We start from the raw sequence: 25057 nt of genomic DNA on the forward strand, positions 1-25057 counted from the left end.
ATACTTCCTGTACAGCGTGGTAAAAGCCAAAACTGAGCAAAACCCACAGCAGTCCCAAAGGTTTCAGGTTGCCCAGAGGAGCTGTGGGTGCACCATCCCTGGAGGTGCCCAAGGTTCGGTTGGAGGGGGCTCTGGGCAGTCTGATCTGGTGCAGGACAGCCAGCCCGCTGTAGGGGTGGGGTGGGAGGGCTGCAATGTTCCTTCCAACCCAAGCCATTCTGTGATACCATGATTCTATGATTTGATAAAGGGGACTGCATTGTTGCATGACTCCAGATTTAGATGCTTAAAATGCTGGTTTTGGTCCCGACTCTGCAATCCACTCTTGGGTTTGATCTTATGTCACTTGGGCTGAATGTTTCCTCCTCCCAGGTCAGCGTATTCAAGGCTGTAACCTCTTCACTGCTACATTTGTGTGCTCATCTGAGAAGAAGCTGCTGCCCAGCATCCTATGGTTGTTTGTCTGAAATTTTAATTCACCATTTCCCTCCCCACATCTTTGATAATAAACCACGTGCAAGACTACAGAGTAGGAATGGCCACAGTCAGACCAGTGGGTAGCTGAACCCCAGCAGAGAACTCTGGGGGGCAGAAGACATGGGAATGCCAAAAGGTGGGGGCTGGGGATGACTGTTTGATGTGGGACCGCAAGGACTGGAGGGATGTATGACCATTAGAAACAGAAGTGATGACAGCGGTGTAGGAGATGACAGTGAGACTGTTAATTTGAGTGAGACGTTGGGGTGAAGTCTGTTTCCCAAGGAGGTGTCCTTATTTTGAACTGGCTTATTTTTATGGATGTTTAATGCAATGTGATTTCTTTGCTGGCATTGGGAGGGAAGTAATTGAGGAAAAAGCCCCAGAACTCCAGCCTAGCATACATGCTTCTTAGGATTCAGATATTTCCTTTATTGCATATGTCAAAAACAAGAATGCAAATAGCGCGCTTGAAAAATCTGTGAACTTTGAATAGCATTTATTTGATGTAGAGGAAAAAAAAACAACAACAGCAAACAGAACTGTTCCGATAATGACATAAATTAGATTTTTTTTGGCAAGGACTGCTATAAATGATAATGGCAGGAGCATGATATGCATATTCCGACTGTTATACATGACGTATTACCAAATAACTTACTTTGCACGGGGTAATGGGGGGACTGAATTCTCTGGGTAGAGCAGAATGAAGAATTAATGCTGAGTGATGTGCAAAGTCTTTCTAATGGCTGAGACGTGCCCTTCATCTTATGTTGTTTTTCTGTTCTGTGCATATGGTTTCTTTACAGTACTGCTGAAATGGCTCTGTTGCTCAGCAACAGCAAGCTGAAATAGCACCAGTCAGAGAAAATCTGCTGATTTACACTGGTCATAAAGTGTGTCTTCTTACCAGAGTGCAGATCTTGACAGAAGAGTGAAAGCCAGCCCTTGCCTTTGACCTCTCGTATTCATGGTACCATCTGGGGAGATGCCAGTCCAGACAAGGAAAGCTAGCCTTTACCCTGAGTGTTTGACAGATGGAGTGGTGCATCCTCTGGGCAGAACAGGACCTACCCTGACACCAGTCTGGAGAGTCAGTGGCTTCCCTAGGAGTGAGTCCTGATCTTCTGGGCTCAAGGAGGGTTTCAGGCCTGGCTGTAGGTCTGCAGACACAACACTGTGCTTTGGCTGGTCTTAGGAGCAGGCTTGGCTCTTGTGCATACTGAATGTTACTACTGCTGCCAAATGCCATAAGTGTAATGAACAGAAGTTAGAAGTTTCCTAAATTCCTAAATCCCTAATTACATAATCTTACTTCCCTACTTTTCTTAGCTATTTATGTAATTTAAGAGAGAGTCTCACTTTGGAAACACAGAATCATAGGGTCTGGAAGGGACCTCTGGAGGTCATTGAGTCCAACTCCCCTCACTAAAGCAGGTTTCCTGAAGTAGATTGCACATGGAAGGGTCCAGGTGGGTTTTGAATATCTCTGGCGAAGGAGATAGAAGCTCTCTGGAAGAGCTTAGAGACAATAAATAGAGAAGAACTTATACCAAACTCAAATAAATGAGTGTTTGTTTTAAAAAATAACTCCATACGGTATTATGTGGATATTTACCAATTAAAATACAGTAAATAACACATTTTACAAGTGATCTCTGGGGTGTCAATCGTACAGAAAAACTGTCAAATACATGAAAATGCAAAGATTCATCAGAAAATGATGCCAACAATTCATCCCAGATACTTTTCACTTGGGTCTTTTTGGTGCTCATAAAAAGGTGTTTTTTATTCCCAATCTAATAAATCAGCAATAATGTGAATTGTAAGCTACTTTTCTTTTTTTTTTACCTCTGCCTCGAAGAGGAACAGGAGTGACATTATGATCAGTGGTTGGCAACCCTGCCTGTGGCAGGGGAGTTGGATCCAGATGAACTTAAGGTCCCTTCCAACCCAAACCATTCTATGGTTCTATGATTGAAGTGTGTAGGCTAATGCCAACTGAATGACCTGAGCATGGAGAAAAACGTCTGTGGTGAAAATGTCAGAATCTGGCCTGAATTCTCTAATTGGTATCTTTGCTATTATTGCCACAGTTCAACACTAGCTGTGCATCTCTTGGAGGTCTAATTAACCAATCCCATTATGAATGATCTGGTATGCTGGTAGAAGTTATTATGTTGGGTAAGACTCATTGCCTTTTATCAATGCCTTTCATCAAGATGACGTAAACTGAATGCTCTTAGACGCAAATATTCCCCCAAGTGCTTTGCATGCCATCATTACTTGATTACATCAACTCAGGCTGAGAAAATCAACTCAAGCTAGTTCTGCTTGTGGTTGGGCTGAACAGAGCCATTTCATTTTTCATAGAGAAGGGGCAGCAGTGGCTTTGCTGCTATCCCCTCCTTTGCTAACCCATGAGCAAATATGAATATTAAGTGAAATGCTGATATAAAATCATTACACTTATTGTTATAGAAAAACATTTTCTTTACTATAGAAAAACATTCTCTACCTTCTTGGCTTTGATTTTTTTTGTGCAACGGGGTAGGACTGAAGCAATTTTTTCATGAACTGTTGTAATCTAGTGCAAACCAGAACATCTCAAAGCGGGGGCTTATAGACAATCCCCTCTTTCCCATTATTTTGACTTTCACCACAGGACTTGCAAGTATTAGCAATGCTGCTTGCAATTCATCTGTGTCCATCATGTGTGAGATGATTATTAATTTACTCCTTTCTCCAGTAGGCTTGAAGATTCTCCAGGAAGATTTCTTCATCACCTATTTCCTACTTAGCAAAGGGTACTCTTTGTTCCAGTTCTCTGCTACTATAAAGCTCTCTAAGGTGTATCCTACTGCTTTTGTAAGCTGGTGTTAACCTTTAAATAGTACTCCTAACAAAGAGCTGAGATATTCTCTTCTCTTTATTGCTTTTCATCTGATTAGAGTGACTCAGATTTCACAAACAGAATTTTCTTTGCCACCTCTAAGTCATTTCCCCACTTTTTAAAACTCAAACTCAAGTGTCTTTTCAGGCATATGTGCTTTTAAGATGTGACAGGTTGGGAAAGGTCCTTCAAACACAACACAATTCAATCTAATCAGGATAGAACAAAAAATTGTGGTGGAAAAAGTCTCCCTATTCAAAGATGATGGGGTTTTGGTCATTTTACTTTACAGCACATAAATATATCTTTTTAATTATTATTATTTTTTTTTTTTTAGGAGGGAACCTTGTACTCTTGCCTTACAATCTGTGAAGGATCTCTCTTCTTGGGTCATTATACGTCACAACAAGATGTGTGCTGTTTCTTCATCCTCAGATAATATGCTCGATTGGCTTCCGGATAGGTGACTTTGGAGAGCGGAAGCTTGTAGATGGCTGAGTGGTTTGTGGTCATTAACAGAAAGGTCAGCGCAGATAAACAGAAAGACCAGGTTCCTGGTGGCACCCCGAACTGTACAGAAAAACACAAAACACATATTTACTGTCTGTTTATCTTTCATTTGGCCTCTCTGTCACGGGAAGAAAACTTAAGAGCTGAGCAGCTTGGAATAAGTTTTCTCAAGGAAATCTTGACTTGGCTTTGTATGGAAGACATCTTTGTGGATGTAGACTTTCTGTATAAAATTTTGATGTTGTTCACTGGTCTATAGCATCCAGTAGCTTTGGTGAGAAGAATCTCTATGTACCTGCAGAGATTATGGATGGACCTAAGATAGGACCTAAGACCTTGACTTCACCAGGGGAAGGTCATGCCCAACCAATCTGGTGGCCTTCTATGATGGAGTGATGGCACTGGTGGACAACGGTAAGGCAGCTGATGTCATTTACCTGGACTTGAGCAAGGCCTTTGACATGGTTCCCCACCACATCCTTATCTCCAAATTGTAGGGATGTGGGTTTGATGGGTGGACCACCGGTGGATAAGGAATTGGTTGAAAGACTGCAGACAGACGGTGGTGATCAATGGTTCTATGTCCAGGTGGAGGCTGGTAACGAGTGGTGTCCCCCATGGGTCTGTCTTGGGACCAGTGCTCTTTAACATCTTTATCAATGACATCAATGATGAAATTGAGTGCACTCTCAGCAAGCTTGCTGATGACACCAAGTTGAGTGGTGAGGTTGACACAGTGGAAGGAAGGGATGCCATTCAGAGGGACCTCAACAGACTCGAAAGGTGGGCCTGGGTGAATCTAATGAGATTCAGCACAGCAAAGTGCAAGGGTTTGCACTTGGGCCAGAAGTATCCCAGGCATGCATACAGTAAGGAGCAGTGCTTGAGAGCAGCGCTGCAGAGAAGGACCTGGGGGTCCTGGTGGATGAAAAACTGAACAAGAGCAGTGTGCTCTTGCAGCTCAGAAAGCAAATGGTATCCTGGGCTCCATCATGAGAGGGATGGCCAGCGGGGACAGGGAGGTGATTGTCACTCTCTACTCTGCTCTTGCGAGGCCCCACCTGGAGTACTGTGTCCAGGTATGGAGCCCCCAGTACAAGAAAGACAGAGAGCTGTTGGAGAGGGTCCAGAGGACTGTCACGGAGATTATCAGAGGGCTGCAGCACGTCTCCTACAAAGGCAGGCTGAGCAAGCTGGGCGTGTTCAGCCTGGAGAAGAGAAGGCTACAGGGTGACCACATTGCAGCCTTCCAGGACCTAAAGGTAGCCTGCAAACAGGAGGCGAGTCAGCTCTTAGAAAGGGTAGATAACAGCAGGACAAGGGGAAATGGTTTGAAGTTGAAGGAGGGCATATTTAGGTTGGATGTCAGGGGGAAGTTCTTTCCTATGAGAGTGGTGAGGTGCTGGAACAGCTGCCCAGAGAGGCTGTGGATGCCCCGTGCATCCCTGGAGGTGTTCAAGGCCAGGTTGGATGGGGCCCTGTGCAGCCTGGTCTAGCATTAAATGTGGAGGTTGGTGGCTGTGCCTGTGGTGGGGGGGTTGGAGCTTCATCATCCTTGAGTTCCCTTCCAACCCGGGCCATTCTGTGATTGTGTGATTCTACGACTCTGTGAAGATCGGAATGGACACAGAAACATTCACTTCCCTTAACCCTGTGCTGTTGTACTGACTGCCTTTTTGTACTTGGTCGAAGGAACTAAACTGAATTTAAGTTTTTTTTATGCATGTGGACAAACCTTTTCTCAACTACTTCAGGCAGAAAAGTATGGCCTGTGGAAGCTCATGAAAGCTTCTAGAAAGAAAAAAGATAAATTTGAGTGGGAACGCCATTCCCTGGGCAGCCCATGGTTCCTCACTCAGATCTTTTCTGCCTCTGGCTGAATTGCTCTTCAAACCTTGATGTTTTACCTCATAGGTCAGGAAAATATCTGTTTTCGGAAACAAGACCTTAGCTAATAAACTACTTACCACAGACAACATGTTTGTCACTGTTGCTCCCAGATAGGCACTGAAGAGTGCTATGAAAAAAGAAAGATAATTTCTGGTGAGTTTGGTTGCCCATAGCATGGAGGAGACCAGCAGGAAGAAACATCTCCCACACTGCCTTGGGTACTCAACCAATGCTTATGAAAATGCCTAGGAAGCCCTCTCTTAAAAATCTTTCCTTTGCAGCATGCCCTCCAACCTCCTGTGGAAAGGGCAAAACAAAGAAGACATGGAGTGATAAAAAGTGTGAATATGGAAATAGAGGCTTCTGAAACATGCATTGACATGGAAGGTAAGTAGGTTGATGGATGGAGTTAAATGGGAAAATAACCCTTCCATTTCTCCTGCCTCTAGGGCTAGAAGGTGGGTCAATGAGATACAAAGCTAAATCTTTTTTATATGCACACTGAATGAGCAATAGTTTAACTCCCGGCTCACTGTGATATTGAAATTTCATATTGAATTGCCTTATAAATAATTCTTCAATCATTCTGTGTTGCTTAGCTCATGCCTCTGGTATCCATTTCAGTAGACTGGGAAAACTGTGCTGCCTAATTCCAGGTGCAGACGGATCTTGAGCTCCAGTTTTCTTAATGTACACAATTGTCTCAAAATGAAGCACCTGATTTCAAAGATGTTAGTTAATCTACTGATTGCTTCTTTTGTTTTGAACACAGCTCTTAGCTGCAAGTCAACACACTGCTTTTATCTTGTCAGGGTGCATTAGAGCAACAGCTCTAACGTCCACATCCACTGTCTGTCTGTCTAGCCCAAGTCTGTCTGTCCAGAAATGGCTATCTGGCTTCAACCCACCTCCAGTACCAGTGTATCCTGTCTTGTTTAGAAATGAAGCTATGATAGTAACAGAGATCCATAGGGTACATACCACAGGTAATTGCCAGCAGATGTGTCTGCCAGGTGAACGCGTAGAACATGCCTCCAATGGCAATGCATGAGAGGGAGCTGTTGTAGCTCCACAAACCAGAGTAGATCGTGCTAAAAGGTGTTGCTAAGCTCAGTGCTGTAAAAAATAATAATAATAATAAAAAAAATATATCATTCCTTGGCCAAATAGCTGAGAAATGGCCCAAACTCTGTTTTTTGGGGGGCTCAAGCCTGCATGTCCATGCTGAATTCCTGTTGCCATGTTGTCACAGTCCAAGACTAAACATACTTCAGACTAATGCAATCACTGTGGACTTTCCCTGGTGCTGCTGAGCTGAATTTGGCCTCACAGTTGCAGCAGAAGATATATTAGTGAGCGAGCGTACATTTAAACTCTGAATGAGTCCCTAAGGCCTGCACAGTCAGACTTGTGGCAATGACTTTCATTAAGCTGCTCCTAAAAACATCCGAATATATCCAGAAATGAAGTATTTCAGGATAGAAAGCCATTTCAGCCAAAAGCGTATTACTTTCTTCTGAAGATTTCCACCCTCGTAAAGCAGGGTAAGAGAATGTAGAAGTCAATCAAAAGAATTCTTAAAACAGAAGAGCTCATTTTTCTTTCTTTTTTTTTCCCCAAGCAATCTTTCTCCAATGGAAAACACATTTGTGACTATAAATGTTCCAGCTACTCTGCTTCCTCTTTTATTCTCTGTGCCTCTGTATATATCTGTGGCTCAAATAAAGTCCTTACCTGCCAACATCCCCACCGCTGATCCGATCGCTGCATGCAGGCAGATGAGTGGAGACGAGATAAATAAAGCAAGCAGGAAAATCCCCCCAGTCCAGGGATTATCACAGCCATAGACCTGGCCCACCCCAATTGGGATGGATTGCAGCAGCTGTATGAATGAAAAAGGGAAAAAAAAAAAAAGACCTTTATTTTTCTTATCCTCTTTGTTGCTTTGTTTTTCAAAAACAAAACAGAACAAAAAAACAACCCTAGTTTAGATGTCTGCTTTTAACCTGTTTTGGCTGAGTGGTAGAAGCTGTTTCTGGAGGTCTTGTGGAAATAGTAGCTTGGATGGGAAGAAAAGGATGGACCACTCCCAGAGGAGTGGATGTGCCCCTGCTTTGGACAGGGGAGAAGAACCCAGTTTGGTTGTAGCTATAGAGATGGCTTAGAGAAAATTTCCCTCAAACTGCTCTGTTCCATTGACGTGGAATGGTTCGTTTATAGTACCCATAAAATTATGTGTCATGGCAAAGGTTCTTTTGGAAGCACAACCTGTGTGGTTTGCTATTTAGTGCCAATTAACTTCCTTAATCACTCCCTGGGGACCCTGTAGAATAGTCCACTGAGCCTTAGGGGAAAGTGCTTACTCTTCTGTCTGCCGTTCACTGTGCTATGCAGCAGGATAAAATGCTTCTTTGGAAAGGTCCCACTTGATTATTTACTAAAAAAAGTTTGTAACAATTCCACCTTAGTAATATCTGCTTTATCATTTCTTATCAGAAGGACTGTGTTTTGATGCATTTTAAAAAGCACTTTGAGTGGAAAACTGAAAATGACTTATGAGTTAACTGAGCCTGAGCATAACCTTTGCTATGGGGTGCTGATCAGTACGTGCACAGTAATGGATAATTAAGTTGCAGAGAGTCTTTGAAGATTATAGTATATACATTTAGATCCAACTGTAAACAGATGATACTATATCCCCAAAACTTCTCATTTTCAGGGTATCAAAAATATCAGTTCCAGGAGTAAACCCCTATGTATTGGATAAGAGCTATTTTGTAAATGAAATGTTGCATTGCCAGGCCATATTACAGTGATGGAAAGGGAGGTAATATGATTCCATAATGCTTTTAATGGAGAAAGCTGTTTAGGGCATTCTACCATTGGCATGTCAGCGTCTGTCCAGGTGACGTTTGGTGTTGCTGTTGCAGGTTGGATGATGATTGTAGGGAAGAAGAGGTTATGGGGTCCTGATGCAGCCAGATAGAGGGTCAAGGCCAAGTTGAAGGGCAAGGTGAAAACAGGCAGATCCCACTTACAGAAGACTGAACCTAAAGCGCTGGTGAAAACAGGGCTGAAAGAAGAACAAAATGGTCTCACTAGGAGATCAGCAAATCCCCTGCCCTCCACAGCTCACTTAGCAATGTATAGATTACTGCTGTGCTATGCAATGTGATACGCGGTGAATCTGGTGAATCGGAGGGGACTGTGCTTATATACCTGTGCTTATTTTTTTATTTAATTTTTGTTTTCCTAAGTACGTGATGTGGATTCTGTAGAGGGTACTGATGTCAGGCCTAACTGACCTGGAAAGAAGGCTGTGTGCCTTTGTTTGACCTTACGGATTGGATCCATCAGAAAGCAGATATCAAAGGTATACTTATTAAGGTGAGTATAACACTACATAAACTGCTGGCAGATACGTGGGATCTAGGAATCCCCAACTAGATATCTGGGGACCAAAGACCAGCTGGCAGATTATGGTGCCGTATATATTAATGAAGTATCATTAGTTGTTCGTTTTCATAAGCACCAAACATCATGTCTTGAGACCACTGAGCAGCTTTTGTGCCTGGCGAGGTAAATTTTCATGACAGGTTTATATGGTGGCTTACATAGATGAAATGCTTGTGGTTGGTGATGGTAGGGAATCATAGAATCATATAATGGCCTGGGTTGAAAGGGACCACAATGATCATCTAGTTTCACTTGGGACAAGAATGAACTGATGCACCACAGCAACGTGGCTAACATTTGGGACATTAAATTACATAGGACCTGCCATCAATTATCCTTTTACTCGTTTGGTTTATCTGTGATTATGGGAGTACTATATTTGTTTAAAAGTACAAATCATTGTCCAGATTTAGAAGCAGATGCACGCCAGTCACATTTCTTTTTCACTGTGGTCTGCATAGCACACAAAAACACAATGGCTCAGCCATTCCTTCAGTAAGGAGACTCTGGGGCTGGAGTAAGAAGCAGAGGAGATGTCTCACTTACCATGTCACTGACACCAGTGCTACCGGCAGTAGAAGCCACCAATGGTAGTCTCCCTTAGCAGAGAAGACTGCCATGAGCAGTCCCACCAAGACCCCATTGTAGCCATACAAGCCTGCTGCTATGGCCGATCTGAAGAGAAACAAAATACAACTGTCTTGAAATCCTTTCCCTGCGGGTGCTTCACCTGCATCACCCCTTCCTACCCCATATAAGCAAGACTGTGATGCTGACCTGCCAAGGCTCGTGTACTGACCTTCAGTTTCACACACCTGAGCACACACTTGAGTCCTTTAAGCACCCCCTACTCTTTCCATAGCTCTATTCAGTGTCCTCACAGACCAGTTGTAGCTGGTGCTGTTGAGAAGATCAGACTAGCCCTAACAGTTTTAACTAAGGATAAATGCTCTTCTCATCCACAGTTCTTGCTTAACACATATGTGATAGTCTTACCTGTCTTGACCCAGAATAAGTGCTGTTAAGGTTGAGACAACTGTTCCTAAACAGCCCGTGAGTGTCCACCATGGGTTCTGCACCAGGAAACCAGCGACTACGATCAGTCCACTGAGGGGATTATTGACAAACATCACCTGGGATATCCCACGCAGCACCCAGTCAACAAACTGGATCACGATGGGCTTATCTGGAAGAGGTCAAATCAAGTAATACAAATAACTAAAAAAGCACAGATGAGACTGATTTGGGATAGGTTGTTTATTTTTAAACTCATAAACAGTTTTGGCAGCCTGACTTCGGCAGCATGACCGAAGCAATGAATCAACAAGGCTCTAAAACCTGACTGAGACTTACTGTGGTCTACACTGAAATCTTGCAGCTGGATGAGCTGCAGATGAACAGCTGAGATGAACAGTGTGGTTGCCAGAGTCCCGTGTTAAAGAGTACCCTGGACCAGCTTCATATACACTGGCTAATTTATGATGTCTGTGCCTCAGAGTGCAAATTGCATGTGCAGCCAATTGCTGATTTATTATGGGGACCAAAGACACTTACCTGTGTGTAATTTGGCTTCACAGTGGCATTAGGCTCGACAGAAATGGATCAGCGGACAGGGGAGGGAATGGTCTGAAGAATGGCAGGGCACAGAATAACCATCCTAGGCTGCGTTCTGTGGGACTACATTCATTTTGTCCATGGCATATCAGGAGGTAAATGTCACCTTAGCCATCCTCAAGATTTAAGCAGCATGTGGCTCCCTGCACAAAGCTGCATTTTTCCCACAGAACAGAAATAAGTCAGGGCAGATGTAATTTCTGTTCTGCTCCAGCTTGAATCCTGTTACTGAGAAGTTAGTTATTACTCTTTTAACATAATTCTTCTTTGGAATCCCTCAATTGGTTATGGTGAAATAATAGCTTTACCTTTCAGCCAGGCACCAAACTCCTTCATGTCTCCAGTGATGTACCCAACAGCTCTGCAGACACTCTTTCCACCTTTACTCAACTGACTTTGCTTTCTTGGCTTTCTTTCCCCCTTGGTTTCTATCTTGACGTCAGTGCTGTTTTCCATGGTGAGGTTTTGAGCCTTTGGTAGAATTCAAGGAAAAACAAACAAACAACATGCAATTCATAGCAATCACTCATACCAGTCCCTGTTTATTCTCTCTCCTACATGCTATTGCTCACATAGAATCATAGAATCACAGAATGGCCCAGTTTGGAAGGAACCCCAAGGATCATGAAGATCCAACCCCCCCCCCCCCCGCACCACAGGCAGGGCCGCCAACCTCCCCATTTAATATCAGCCCAGGCTGCCCAGGGACACATCCAACCTGGCCTTGAACACCTCCAGGGATGGATGGGGTGTCCACAGCCTCTCTGGGCAGCTGCTCCAGCACCTCATCACTCTCTCGGTAAAGAAATGCTTTTTTTTCTGGAGTTGAAAGAGGAAAATCCTTGGTCTGAACACCTGATTCCCAGGTTTCCATGAGCACATTCTCTCTTCATGCTCTCTCTGGGGCTTTCTAGACATTCATACAGCCATAGATTTGAACACTCATTATGTCGGTGTTATTTCACCTGATCTTAACACCCTGATAACTGTGTCATGTATTTTCAGAAATCAAGCAGCTCTAATATGACTTCAAGCACAGCAGGGTGGCATTAACAGACATTGGCTTCATACAAGTTGAAGTTCGCCTCAAAACCCAACTTGGCAAGAGATTCTACCAAATTTAGGAAGCTACTTCAATTATTCCAGTTCCCTTGTTGTTCAATCAGTTTGAGCTTATGCATCAACCATCAGTAACAGGTGTCTAATATTAGGTTTATGGATTTCTATACAGTCCTCTACTGTGGTCAGTTCTGACGTTCTCATGAGCTTGGGCTTAGCTTGAGGGTTGCTCTTACATAAACACACAGTTTTCTGCTCCACTGAAATTAACTTCTAGCTGTTGTGTCTTCGGAACCCAGTGCTGTCCTTATGTAAAGGACATATTAAGAGTGCTTGCTGTCCATTCTGCCTTATCATGGTGCTGCCTTTTCTCTGCCACCTGCCCAGTGATGCTAGGTGTCCTGCACTGGCACTGTTCTTCAGCATAAGGTGAGACAGGTGACCATAGCCTGCATTAAGAAACCCTCTGGAAGTAGCAGAATACCTCTTATTAAATGTAGTATACACTATATCAAGTCCTAAATTAGAGAAGGGAGGACTTTATGCCAAAGAGGGGGTGTTTAGGCCTGCATGCATTGCTTGGAGCATCCACTTGGGGCGGGCAGATACGGTGTGCCATATGGGGGACATGCCCTTTGTACTGGGAGATGCTTCAAAATGCTTTAACACCTCACACAGCTCTAGACAACTTCATCCAGGCACGTGGCTCAGAGGCTTGCATCTAGCTGTAAACTCTGCCTTTAAAAAACGTCTCATAGCTGATTTGTTACTTGTTTTAAGGGCCAGTTCTCAACATGAACTCAGCAAGTTAGAAGCATCCAAAACCTTTCCCTGGAGTGTGCTCAGTTTCCTGAGTAGAACTACTTGTTGGTCATTGTCAAGACAAAGAAGACAAGGATGAGATGCACTGTTGAATAAACACAGAAACAGAGCTGCTTTGGTTCTCCCCAGTGATTGCAGGAAGTTAAGAACTTTGGCTGTGAGTTAGTAGACTAAGACGATACGTGCACATAAGTACTGCAGTTAGTGCTCAACTCACTTGCAACTTCAGTAAAAGCCTTCCTGGCAGCTGGAGAAGAGAATCTGTATTTCAGAAATAGGGGTGCAAAGCAGTTAATTTAAATCAGTCTCCTATACTTGCAGATGGGTGATGGATGTACATCCTGGCCAGTTCCTTCTTACTAGAGACATTATACATAAAAATGAGCATTTTATGCCTTTGGGAAGTTCCCAACTAATTCAAGGATAAGATCAACGTGAAACCAGCTGAAGGCAGGACCAGTATGTAGAAGAGTGTGGAATCTGCCTTTGGGTAGGACACAAGGACAAGGAGCTTAGCTTGAGGAGGGAAAAATGAAAAAGATGAGAGCATTGTGAGGGACAATGTCTCAGTGCTGGAGGGCTTTTCCCTGGCTCAGTTATAATTCATTACCTTGATTCATTAACCTTCACTTTTACCATATTTTATTCTGAAATAATGGAATAAGTGAATTGGATGCACTTTCACTTAAATCAAAATTTCCAGCCAAGATAAATGTTCTTCATTTGGTGAAAGTGCATTTACATTTTCAATTTAAAGAGTCTTTCTCTTTAGGTAACTTAGGCTCTCTCTGACACTAATTCGTAAAACCATGGGCTGTTGCTATGGTACTTGCAAAGGGATGCTGTATGTCCAGTGCTAGCATGTTTCCCTGCATGCTGAGTGAAGAGAGTTTTGCAGTGCAGGAATCTGGAGGTGCCCATCAATGTGGGATGCACAAGAAGTGCTGGAGCCACTCTCTGGTCCACTTGAACAGCGGAGAAGAAAACAAGTTGTGATGGATGGGTAAATTCACCCCAACACACACTTCTTACTTTACCGCAGGAAGGCACTTTGATGCATGCTTAGCTTCCCAGAGAGGAAACGGGGTTTCAGTGCTTGCTGAATCAGAGCCAGAAAGAATGAAAAGGGACTTCTGTGGTGAGCGTCTGAATGGAGCTTCATTTCTCTCTCATTTTTACCCTGCAATATGTAATAACTGCATACCCCAAGCCCATCTGAGATGCCGAGCCTTTTATTTTAGATTGGATATAAGATTTACAGTAAGGGTGGAGAGGTAGTGGCACAGGTTGTCCAGAGATGTGGTCCATGTCCCAGTCCTGGGGATGTTCAAGGTCAGGCTGAGCACCTGATGGAGCTGTGGGTGTTCTGTTGCAGGGAGTTAGACTAGATGGCCTTTAAGGATCCCTTCCAAGTCAAACTGTTCTATGATTCTGTGATCTCCAGTTGAAGGCATTTGGTAGTGATGTGGGCTGTGCAGCTTGCACAAACTTCATGTAAGGCAGCACTGCACAATGCAAGCCTAAGCTTGGAGAATTATCCAATAACCAATACCCAAGTTGTGCCAGGGTAAGTTTATGTTGGGTATCAGGAAAAACTTCTTTACAGAAAGGGTTGCTAAGCACTGGAATAGGCTCCCAGGGAGGTGGTTGAGTCACCATCCCTGAATGTGTATAAAAACTGTTTGGATGTGGTGCTCAGGGACATGGAGGATTGTTAGAGTTAGGGTAGTATGGTTGGGTTGTGGTTGGACTTGATGATCTTTAAGGTCTTTTCCAACCTGAGCAATTCTATTAATTCATTTGCTCTGGATTTTAATGGGCAGAAGTGGAGTCAGCTCAATGAACTGTCATGGCAAAAAGGCCAGGTGAGCCACTTCCGTTATCCTGGTCTGAATTTCATCTCTGATGAAGGCTGTGTCAAAGCCTTGCATATCTGTTCTTCCAGAATATTTTAAATCAGAATGCTTTGGAGGTGATCATGGGCATCTCCTGGTCAAATTCATGTCATTTTGTCCCTGCTTATCAGGCAATGTGTCTCCCAGGGGTGGGCTACTGGAGGGACATCACATGGAGATCAGTCCAACCTTTCTATTACATAATACATGCTACAGTGGGAGGATGTAATTATGAAACACCCCAGCACTTGCAGAGCAGCCTGGTGGTTAAGCTAGACACACACTTCGGGTCTTTGTGACATCATAGATGTCCAGACCCAGTTGTGTTGCTGGCACCCTGAAACACACCCCGGATGCTGCACAGTGATTGCCTCCTGTGTAGTGGTTCAGCTGCCAATGAGTGTGTGGTGACAGGTATGTCTGTCCCCTGGAAACTCCTATCTGCCCAGAAACCCACAGTAGGGGGGACGTAGCTATTCAGTCATCCTGAGAAAGTATGAAGTATCAGTGAGCCACTTGGAAACTGGCAGCAGCAGAGGTAGAAGAGAATCTGTGGGTGTCTTCTAACAGCTTGTGATATTATGAGAAGTGGTGGCTGCTCTGCATGCTCATCCTAAAGGTCTGTTAACACATTATCCTGCCATATGGAGTAGGTAGTGGCAGCTCTTTGAGAAAGGACAGAGGACAAATGGTATCTCATCCCAGAATAACGGAGGTGTTCAGAGAATTTTAGGACAGAGATGTTTGAATTTTAATTTAAGATGAAAAGTGTCCCTGCTGATGGGGATTGTGAGACAGCTGGTCTACTGCAGGCCTTCTGAACCGCCATTCAAGTGGAGTTAATGTGCCACTTTCAGCCACAGCACTCTTTTTCTTAACGCACAAAGAGGGAAAATGGAAATAATTCTGAAAGGGCTATTCTATAGGAACAGAGTACTTGATTTGCCAAGGGGGGAGGATTTCATTTTGCTATTGCTTTTTTTATTCATTAAATCCATTTGTCTGTAGTACGTAAAACCCAGTGTTGGTGTTCAACAGCAAGTACTGATTTGTGCTCTGCTGTCAGCACAGAGTAACGATCTAAAGCTCTCTTTCCCACAGTGTATTGTGCCAGGAGAGAGCTGGCTTTGGGGCACTGCTGCTTTCCTGTAGTGATTACAGACTTTTGCTGCCTAGAGGTCTTTGTGCTGCAGGGCACAGATCTCAGTGATGTCCTTACTGAGGATGTATATGTAAGCAAGAGTGAGAGTTTTGCAGCTAGAAGTATCTAAGTACTTTTGCATCAGCTGTTAGAGAAACTCCTGAGAGCAGAAAAGTAAGACGTTTCTCCTGCCTGAAAGTGAAATCATCACAGAAGCAGGAAGCCAACCTATTGGGTTTTTGTGTCATCTTTTCAGAGTTAATAAATGTCCCGCAGCAAAGCCCTGATGTTACACAACCTCACGTCTCCCTAAATCAATTTCTCTTCCACTTGTGTACATTTCGACCACGCCGTGCCATACCTATGGCATCTCAGCAATGCCTCATTAAAGCTGCAGCATAGCAGACTCCATGCTGCTTGCACTCCTACAACATCTGGCCTGCAGAAAGGTATTTATTCACTTGCTGAAATTAAGGCAAGCCCTGGCACACGGTCATTATGCCTTATACATGGTAATAGCAGTGCTGTGCTGGCAGCTGGGAAAGGAACAGGGCTTATATATGGCTAATTGCCTAGTACTCATAGGTGGTACTTATTCCCATCTTGGTGTCTGTGTTTCTAGGTGCTGGGTTTTATTTCTGAAAATGCAGCAAAGTTACTTAGGACTTCCTCTTCTTTCTCAAATTTTCCCTTTCCCTGATAGAATTTCTCTACAAAACCAAGGGGATTGAAAGTACAGCTGGTATTTGTTTGTCCAAGGATTTGCTGCCACACAATTACAGCCATTGTATCTTGCATTCTCCACATTGTTGCTGTGAAGTGTGCGGGCAGCCAGCTCTGTGTGCAGCAAGTTTCTAGAGGAATTCCTGCATCCAAGCACAATAGAAGGAAAGGGCCGGATCCTCAGCAACCCAGATTCTTACATGAACTCTATAACACCAACAGGGGCTTAGTAAAGCTGGTAAGAGTTGTGTTATATATATGAACACACGCATGCACGAGCATACTCCCCAAAGCAGAGAGATTATAATGCACTTGACCCTGACTGGAAATAATAAAAAAAGCAGCTCAGGTTTTCCCACAGAACACACATTTCAAAGCATTAGTTCAAAAGGAAGCTCACCCCTCAGATTCAAATACTCATTAAGCCCATCCCCAATTCAATTTTCAGAGATCCGTGTCTCTGGGGCAGAGAAATCCAGAGATGCTATCACATCAACCACGTATTATTACTATAAGGGCATTTTTCATTTTGCAGAAGAGAAAGGCAGCGAAAGGAGGTGTTAAAGAGTTCCAGTTGTTTTTTTTTTTTTTTTCTCTTCCTCAAATGTTCAGCCAACTGTGCTAAGAAGTCCTAATAAATCCTCAGCCTGCTAGAAAATTGCCAATAATTGAAATTCCTGTGACATTCCCTAACCTCTGTGTCTCTCTCGAGCCTTAGCTGCTCTCATTGAGGACTTTTAAAAAGCTCCTTGTCTCATGTTTTGGGGAGAAAGACCTGGGGAAGTTGGTCACTAAGCCATTAGCAGGGTGCATCTTTTTGGCTGTGCATTAAAAGGAAGGAGCAACGTGCTCTTACCTTTAGGACGGCCTCGGGGACTGCTGTCTCTTTGCTGGCTATCAAGGAAAGCAGGGCTAGAAGTGGAGAAAAGAAAATGCCCCACCAGTTTATATAGGCTAGCATGGCTCCTGTTCTGATATTACTAATTAGTTGGTTTCTCCTCCCACTTCGTGAGCTCCAAACAAATGTCAAGAAGGTTCCCTCTTGAATTCCCCACCTTTCCTCTTGTTCTGTCCTTGGTCTCTTGCCAAAAGCCTCTCCAAATGTCCTCTTCCCTGCTGCTTTTTTTGTTGTTTTTGAACTAAGTCTCCTTTAACTCTGTCCTTTCTCCTCCAAGATCAGGAGGGACTCCAAACTTCCAGGCAGGCTCTCAGTATACCTACACCAGACCTCTCCAGTGTTAATCTCTGTAACCCAGGACCACTCAGCATCCTTCCACCCTTCCCTCCTTCCCAAAACGTTGCCTCTATGGTGGTGAAGAAACCCAACTGCAGACGTGTTGATGTTCCTGCTGTGAAGGTTTCAGAGCTACCACAGTAACATGCAGCCTGTTGGATTCAGCTGTTTCTGGGCAGATTTGGAGCCACTATTCTTCTGTTAACACACTGGAACGGAAGACCTGGTTCCACTGTTTAATTTCTTTTCTTACCAGTTATTTGAGGAACCTTTTTTTTTCTTTTTTTTTTTTTTTCACCTTCTGCATTTTTAACATTGCCTCCCTAGCCTGCTGGAGGAATCCAGACTATCAGAAGTGTGGCATATTTGAGAGGTTTATAAGACTGTGAAATAGCTGTGAAAGGCAGAGATGAAGCTGGAGAGGGGAGTCTTGAGAGAGTGAATAATAGGAGAAAGAGCAGCAAAAAATCTCATGAACTTAAGGAACCTGTCAGGCTAATTTAAATCACAGCTACATTCACTTTAGGACTCTAAAAGAGTGATGGCTTAGAGAAGCAACCCTGCAACTTCATCTGAGTGCCAGAGTAATGAGTTGTTGAATAAGAACCCATCTAGCTTTATGACTTTGCTCCCAGCTCAGTGGAAATAGAGCATATGTTGCATGAATGAAGTGACGTTTGCACTGTGTTAATTCCCAGGATGCATCTCTCTTGATGGAGATGTTTTAAACAGGAGACTGGATTCTCCTTTTCCCCCAGTGAGAAGGATTTCTGATGATGGTTGTCAGCTTAACACTGCTATGTGAGCAAGTGTTTCTCTGATCTCATAGGCACCAGTCAGATGCTGCCAGTCACTGACTTCGTATCCAGCAGAATAAGTAGCACAAGGAAAGGAGATGTTGCAGAGGAAGATGCCTTGCTCCACTTCAGTACATTTTTTTCCCCTTCACTATTCATTTCTCCTTGGGCTGCCTTTGCTTTCTGTCTTGTAAGATGAAATTCAGAAGAAGAGAAACACAATGGGTAACTCACATGGGAGATCCCCATACAAAGTATGGTGGGATTGAACTTTAGACTTCGCATTTTTTATGTCCTCCAAGAGACAGCATTCAGGCTTCCGTGCCCAATTCTGATGCTTTAAAGAAGTTGGTGTGGGATGCAGGTGTGGGATGGATGTCTTGGGGTAAAGCTTTGTTTAGTTAATCAATGAGCTGGTTAATAAATAACACAATCACATTCTGCTGATATCTGTGTAGGAATGAAGTCTCTGGCACAGCCTGCTCTGTTAACTGCAGGCACAGGAGCCATGAGATTCAGTGACATGTGATAGGGTCACTGGACAGTAGACACAACCAGCTATGGGGAAGGCTTAACTGCTGCAGCATCTGCGTTAGGCAATCTATATGTCTCCAACAATTATCTTCTGAAAAGATCTGAGCTCATTTCCAGCAGGCTGAGAGCAGGAGTCACTTGCAGGAAGGCCTATCTACAGCTCTGTGCCCAGGCATTGCCTAAGGGTGGGACTTGTGCAGAAGAGTGGGAGTGCTAGAAAATGTTGTACACGTGTACAGTTAAACCCATGCCAAGTTAGGTGCCAACCTCCCACCCTAAACACTTGATGAAGTATGTCTGCTCTGGTCTTTTGGGGTTTGGTCTTCAAAGGAAGACTGGAAGAGGCCATTCCTTCAGAAGGCTCTGAGAAGGCCTCCTGGACTGATCTCAGTGGTTGACACTGTCAGACGAGGGTTTGGTGGCTGGATCCCAATCAGACTTAGTACCTGAGCTGTTTGCAGAAGTGCCTGAATGATCAGGCAGGAGCTGAACTAGCTGGGTACAGTGTTTGAACTTGTCAGGTCTGCCAGGAAACACTCTTATGGCCCTAAGCCATCTTCTCACGCTTTATTTCCGTGCCTCTCTCAAGGCCCTGTTGCCTTCAAGGAGGTGCATTGAAAACCACTTAGCAGGTTGCCATTATGCTGATGGTTTTGGCTGTGTTCCTTGGCTCAAGTTGCACTGCATGGATCGGTTCTACGCAGGGAGTTGCAGCAGCTCTTGGACTCAACAGGTGTTCCAAAGTGACATAAATCCACTTATGCAGCTCTGCAGATTGCTAAAACTCAGATCATGTCCTGACTCTACTAGGCTGGGCTGTTTGTGAATTGTAGATGGTATTTGTAGGCTTGTTATCTCTCACTGGTGTGCAGGTCAGTCATGAGACACCACTAAAAAGAGTCTCACTCTGCCTTTTTTTTTATTCTCTCATCCAATATTTGCACACAGTGATAAATATTCCCCCAAACGTTCTCTTCTCCAGAAGAAACAGTCTCAGCTCCCTCAGTCTTTCCTTGTAGAATCGTCTCTGTGGCTCTTTGCTGGACTTGCTCAGTATATTCCTATCTCTCCTGTAGCTGAGAGTCAGCAAGTGTCAATCTGCCTGGGGGTAGGAAGGCACTTCAGAAGGATCTGGACAGGCTGGACCTCTGGGCTGAGGACAATGAGGTGAAGTTCAAGAAGACCATGCACCAGGTCCTGCACTTCGACCACAGCTACAAGGCAAGGCAACTCTACAAGCTTGGGGCAAAGAGTCTGGAAGACTGTGTAGAGGAAACAGACCTGGAGGTGTTCAGTGCTCAGCTGAATAGCTAGCAGTGTGCCGAGGTGGCCAAGGCAGCCAAAGGCATTCTGGTTTTATCAGAAATGTTGCCATCAGGAGCCAGGAGGTGATTGTCCCCCTGTACTCAGCTCTGGTGAGGCTGTACTTCAAGTACTGCGTTCAGTTTTGGGACCCTCATTACGAGGAAGTCATTGAGGCCCACTACTCCCAGTCCCTTTTCTGCAGAGCTGCTTTCCAGCTGGGTGCCCCTAAAACATCCTGATGCCTTCAGTTGTTCCTCCCCGGTTGGCAGGACTTTGCATTTCTTGTTGTACTTCATGAGGTTCCTGTGGACCCATTTCTCCAGCGAGCTGCGTTTCATTTGGATGGCAGTATGACCCTCACTCTGCTGCATCTGCCATTCCCCTGAGTTTTGTATCTTCCATGGATTTGCTGAGGTTGCAAACTACCCTATATCCCAGATCATTAAGATAAGAACCAATTTTTTATGCAAAGGGTGATGACACACTGGAACAGGTTGCCCAAGGAGGCTGTGGATGCCCCATCCCTGGAGGCATTCAAGGCCAGGCTGGATGTGGCTCTGGGCAGCCTGGTCTGGTGGTTGGCGACTCTGCCTATGGAAGGGGGGCTGAAACTCAATGATCACTGTGGTCCTTTTCAACCCAGGCCATTCCATGGTTCTCTGACTCTACGATTTTTTGCTCCTGGGTAACAACACTACTGACTGGCCTCTATCTGATTTTGTTCCTCTGATTACAGCACTTTGGGTTCAAGCATTCAGGCAGTTTTCAGCCCACCTTGCTGTTCACTTATCTAACCAGCACTTCATTAACTTATCTGTGGGGATGTTAGAGGAGACAGCATCAAAAACAGTGCTCTAGTGACTTAGGGCTGTAGGATAACACGGGTTAGAAGGCATCACTGGAGCTCATCTGGTCTAGCCTCCTGCTCTAATACTTACTGAACTAATCACTCAGAAGCTGTTCCAGACTCTTTCTTTTTTTTTTTTTTTTTCCTATAGATAGGTGATGCTCAGCTCAGATGCTGGCTGGGGAGGCAGATACCACAGCCAGCAAATGATATGTCCTGCCATATCCATATCATAACCATAGCCATACCATAACCATAGCCAGCTGATATGTCCTGGAGGCCAGGTGACTGGAGAAGCAACACCAGCATGCCTGTTCCCATCAGTGTTTGTGGCCACATTACTTTTATCATCTTGTTTTTATGAGCAAAAACAGGGTGGAAATTTTTGTTTCAGCAGAGAGCATGCAAGGAGTCTGTCATAATCTTGCACTTGTTTGCTGAGGAAAATAGTTTTGGGTTTATATAGACTGGACCAAAAGCCATGCTAATGTGGGCAGCTCCTGACCCTTCAGTTTGGCCTGTAAAAATTCTCTAGAGAAAGCTGTTATTTGACATTCCTCAGCACGATGGCTGCACAGTGCTTTCTCTAGCAAATGGCTATCAGGAGTACAGGGGAGCAGAGCCGTCCAGCTCTGTTGTTCGTCTCCCTCTTGTGGTATGTCTCTGATACAGCTGCATATGAGGCTACAAAAATCAGCAGATAGTCTGATGTCAAGTTCCAGAAGCCTTGTGAATACCAATTCCCTGTCCCTGGCTTAGCCATAGCTCCCCAGGCTCTGGAAACTATTGATGATGTATGCTCCAAATATTAAGTAGTTCTCATAGCATACACATGCTGTATACTTGCTCTGGAGGCCCTCTGTCCTTTCTGTCCACCCTGACCTGCTCCCAGGACTCAGCTTCTCAGTACGTGCAGCTGCAAGGGTACATGACTGGTGTCTAAAAGCTCACTTACTGATTAGAGTGTCTATCTTCTGGGATGGGAGTGGAGCAGGGCTATGTAAAGAGAGGGTTATAAATGGCTCATGGCTTGTAAAAATTGTAATTTTTGACTTACTGCTTGTAATTTGTGACTTATTTGTAGACTTTTCAAGATAATCATTTAAAATATTGCTAACCGGAGTGAAGAATGGTGTTGAGAGTGCCAGCAGCCCAAGGCCACACCTGACAATAATTGTCCTGTTGGTTCACCATCTAGGTAGCAATGATGAGCTGCCACCTGACACGGTTCTATTTACTAGCATAGAGGTGGCTGTGGCATCGAGCACGGGAGATGTCTCTGAAGGACACACAAAAAACTGAGTGATGTATCTCACGAAGCCTGGTGAAATACAAGTCAAAGAGGAGCTAAGGTTATTTATCTGCTCGAGTCCCATTCTTTGGATTTGTTTTCCATTTTCCAGGCAGCACTATCCCTTCTCTTATTAGCAGTGGACATTTCTCTTGGCTGGCCTGGAAGCCTATGGAAATGTGGGTGAGCCACAAGCATCTATGGGTTTTACACTGCAAGTTTTTCACCATCGTGATCCTAAATTTAAGTACTCAGTATGACCAACTGGCTCCCAGGATAATGTGCACTTGTCTGGAAGACACTGATCTCTGGTACAGCTATCTTTAGCTTCAGACACCTCCACATCCTCTTCTCTTTCCCTGTTGCATGCATCTGTCCTGGAGGAGGGAAAATCAGATCTGCTGGCACTTGGTGTGATCCTGTTTGTTCTTTGCTCTAGGATCCTGGACTTGGTGGTGAGCAAAGCTCTCTGCCTCATGCCATGCGTCCGATCCCTGAGGCTTCTTGGTTCTGACACCACTTATTCCTTTGTAGACTGCACCAGCAAGATTGAAACCACTTGAAATGCTAGAGAGTTTGGAAGATAAGGCTAAGTGTATCACAGTGTGTCAGGACTGGAGAGGAAACTGCAACTCAAACAATTCTGAATTTCAGCTTTGTAGAATCATAGAATGGCCTGGGTTGGAAGGGAACTCAAGGATCACGAAGCTCCAACCCCCCTGCCACATGCAGAGCCACCGACCTCCCCATTTAATACTAGACCAGGCTGCCCAGGGCCACATCCAACCTGGCCTTGAACACCTCCAGGGATGGACGGGGCATCCACAGCCTCTCTGGGCAGCTGTTCCAGCACCTCACCACTCTCATAGTAAAGAACTTCCCCCTGACATCCAACTTAAATCTTCCCTCCTTCAAATCCCTGCCCTGTGTTTCTGGCTCCAGGAAATAGCCCAGACCCAAAGGGGTTCATTTTCCAGATCTATCTCAAGACAACCTGAGCTCCATGAGAATGTCAAAGCTGGCCACACTTGCCTCATTTTTATGATGCAAGACAAAGTGTTTTTCTGCTGCTTCATTCGATTTTGCAGTTTTAGGCAGTTCACTCAACACCCCTGCATCTGATCTCAGCTTACTGCAGTTCCACTTTCTCTCTCCTTCTTTGTCCTTGATGATGGGGATTTCAGTCCCTGCCTGCTTTCAAGGAAATAATCCGTTCTCACATGCCTATACATTGTAGGACAGGCAGCTGTTAGGCCTTAGCAAAGAGCGGAACACTGACATAGTTCCAGGAAGAAACTCTTTCAACATATAAATCCCAGTGGCTACTATTTTCTTGCCAAGCAGGCCACAGTAGAAGTGGAAGGTGCTGTGCATACCATGAGTTGCAGGTCTAATCAGCTAAACAAAGAGGACCAGTAGCTTCTGGAAATGGATCATCAGGCAGTGGGAAGATGTAAAAAGTTAATAATCAGAGTAATGCTTAGTGAGGTAGTTGCACTGGCTGTAGATGCTTGAGGGATTTTGTAGGCAGAACTCCAGAGCAGCATTTTCATATATGCACATAAGCACACAGATATCCATTTGCAGCGGAGATTCACATTTTGTAGTGGATAATTGGAGGAAAAAAAAAAAAAAAAAAAAAAGTCATGTCTGCTGGCTAATTCAATTTCTGGGAATGGAAAATACCCTGAGCAGGATTGAATTTACACAAGTGAAATAAAGTCACTCAGCTACAGTAAGAACGCTGGCTGATAGCTTGTCATCATCTTTGCTGTTCTGTGTTTCTCTGCAGCCAGGAAGTATATGCCTGGCTTCCGGCTGAGTAGTTTTGCAGAGGTCTGTGGATGGTGGAGGAAGGAGCTGTCAGTACTGACTTAAATGAGATAGGAGCAGAGACGCAAAACATAGCAAAGGCAAAGGTGCCCTGAAATGAGGGAAAATGAGGGAAAGAAAGACTTCACGTTGTGAGAGTTGTGCAGTGCAAGGATCTTTCCATCTGTCTTGGCCTTGTACACAATTTGCTCTGTGTCTGCAGAGATGTGCATTATGCCTGAGCATTCTGATGGTTGAGGCATCTGGGTGTTTTTGGAAGTGCCCTCACCTGTCTGTGTGCTTCTGCTCTGAACGAAGTTACGTATTTTAGGAGCATGGATTTAGTTCTACCTCAACATTCTGGTGCAAAGGGTTGTCCCCAGAGAAGGATGTGAGAATGCAGATCTTATGGCAGCTTAAACTGTTAAATGCTCTGAGGCAACTGAGCTGCATCTGGAGATGCCCGAACACAAACTCTGTTCTTGTTCCCAGGCAAAGTGTGGTAAAAGAAACCTTTGCTTTCCACAGATCCGTCCCTGGTCTTCTCATCTTGCCACTGGGATGTGTGAATTCCAGCTGTTGCAACAGCTGCAGGAGTTTGTAAAGGACCCCTTGAGGACTGAAAAATCATCTGCAACCAAGAGTTTGTTCCCTTTCTGAACACTGCAACTTCCAAATTAAAACGTGCACTTCGGTTTAAAGAGAAGTGAGGGGAGAGGATTTGGCAAACCAATCCCACTCTGAGGGTGGTGGCAGT

At 44.4% G+C, this 25057-nt stretch overlaps 1 protein-coding gene and 1 long non-coding RNA gene across 3 annotated transcripts in view; one reads left to right on the plus strand and one right to left on the minus strand.

Annotated features, from left to right (window-relative positions):
• Positions 1 to 959: 959 nt before the first annotated feature.
• SLC14A2 (solute carrier family 14 member 2) lies at positions 960 to 17554 on the minus strand. 2 transcript variants are annotated; one of them, XM_015277423.4, is made up of 9 exons: positions 17337 to 17554; positions 11149 to 11311; positions 10223 to 10412; positions 9773 to 9901; positions 8651 to 8843; positions 7505 to 7652; positions 6752 to 6886; positions 5848 to 5897; positions 960 to 3940 (listed from the first exon to the last, which is right to left on the minus strand). In XM_015277423.4, exons 1-9 carry the CDS (start codon positions 17439 to 17441, stop codon positions 3764 to 3766), a joined length of 1290 nt encoding a protein of 429 aa, XP_015132909.2. In that variant the 5' UTR covers positions 17442 to 17554; the 3' UTR covers positions 960 to 3763. The 2 variants fall into 2 exon arrangements, with proteins under 2 accessions (XP_015132909.2, XP_040512102.1); XM_040656168.1 differs by lacking the exon at positions 17337 to 17554 and adding an exon at positions 12939 to 13039.
• Positions 14963 to 25057, plus strand: part of LOC121108467 — a 31613-nt gene continuing 21518 nt past the window's right edge. Inside the window, exon 1 of the long non-coding RNA XR_005842989.2 lies at positions 14963 to 15030. This is a non-coding gene — a long non-coding RNA (uncharacterized LOC121108467). The remainder of the gene's footprint in view (positions 15031 to 25057) is intronic.

Source organism: Gallus gallus, chromosome Z (genome assembly GCF_016699485.2).
Source record: "Gallus gallus isolate bGalGal1 chromosome Z, bGalGal1.mat.broiler.GRCg7b, whole genome shotgun sequence".
NCBI classification, from domain to species: Eukaryota; Metazoa; Chordata; class Aves; order Galliformes; family Phasianidae; genus Gallus; species Gallus gallus.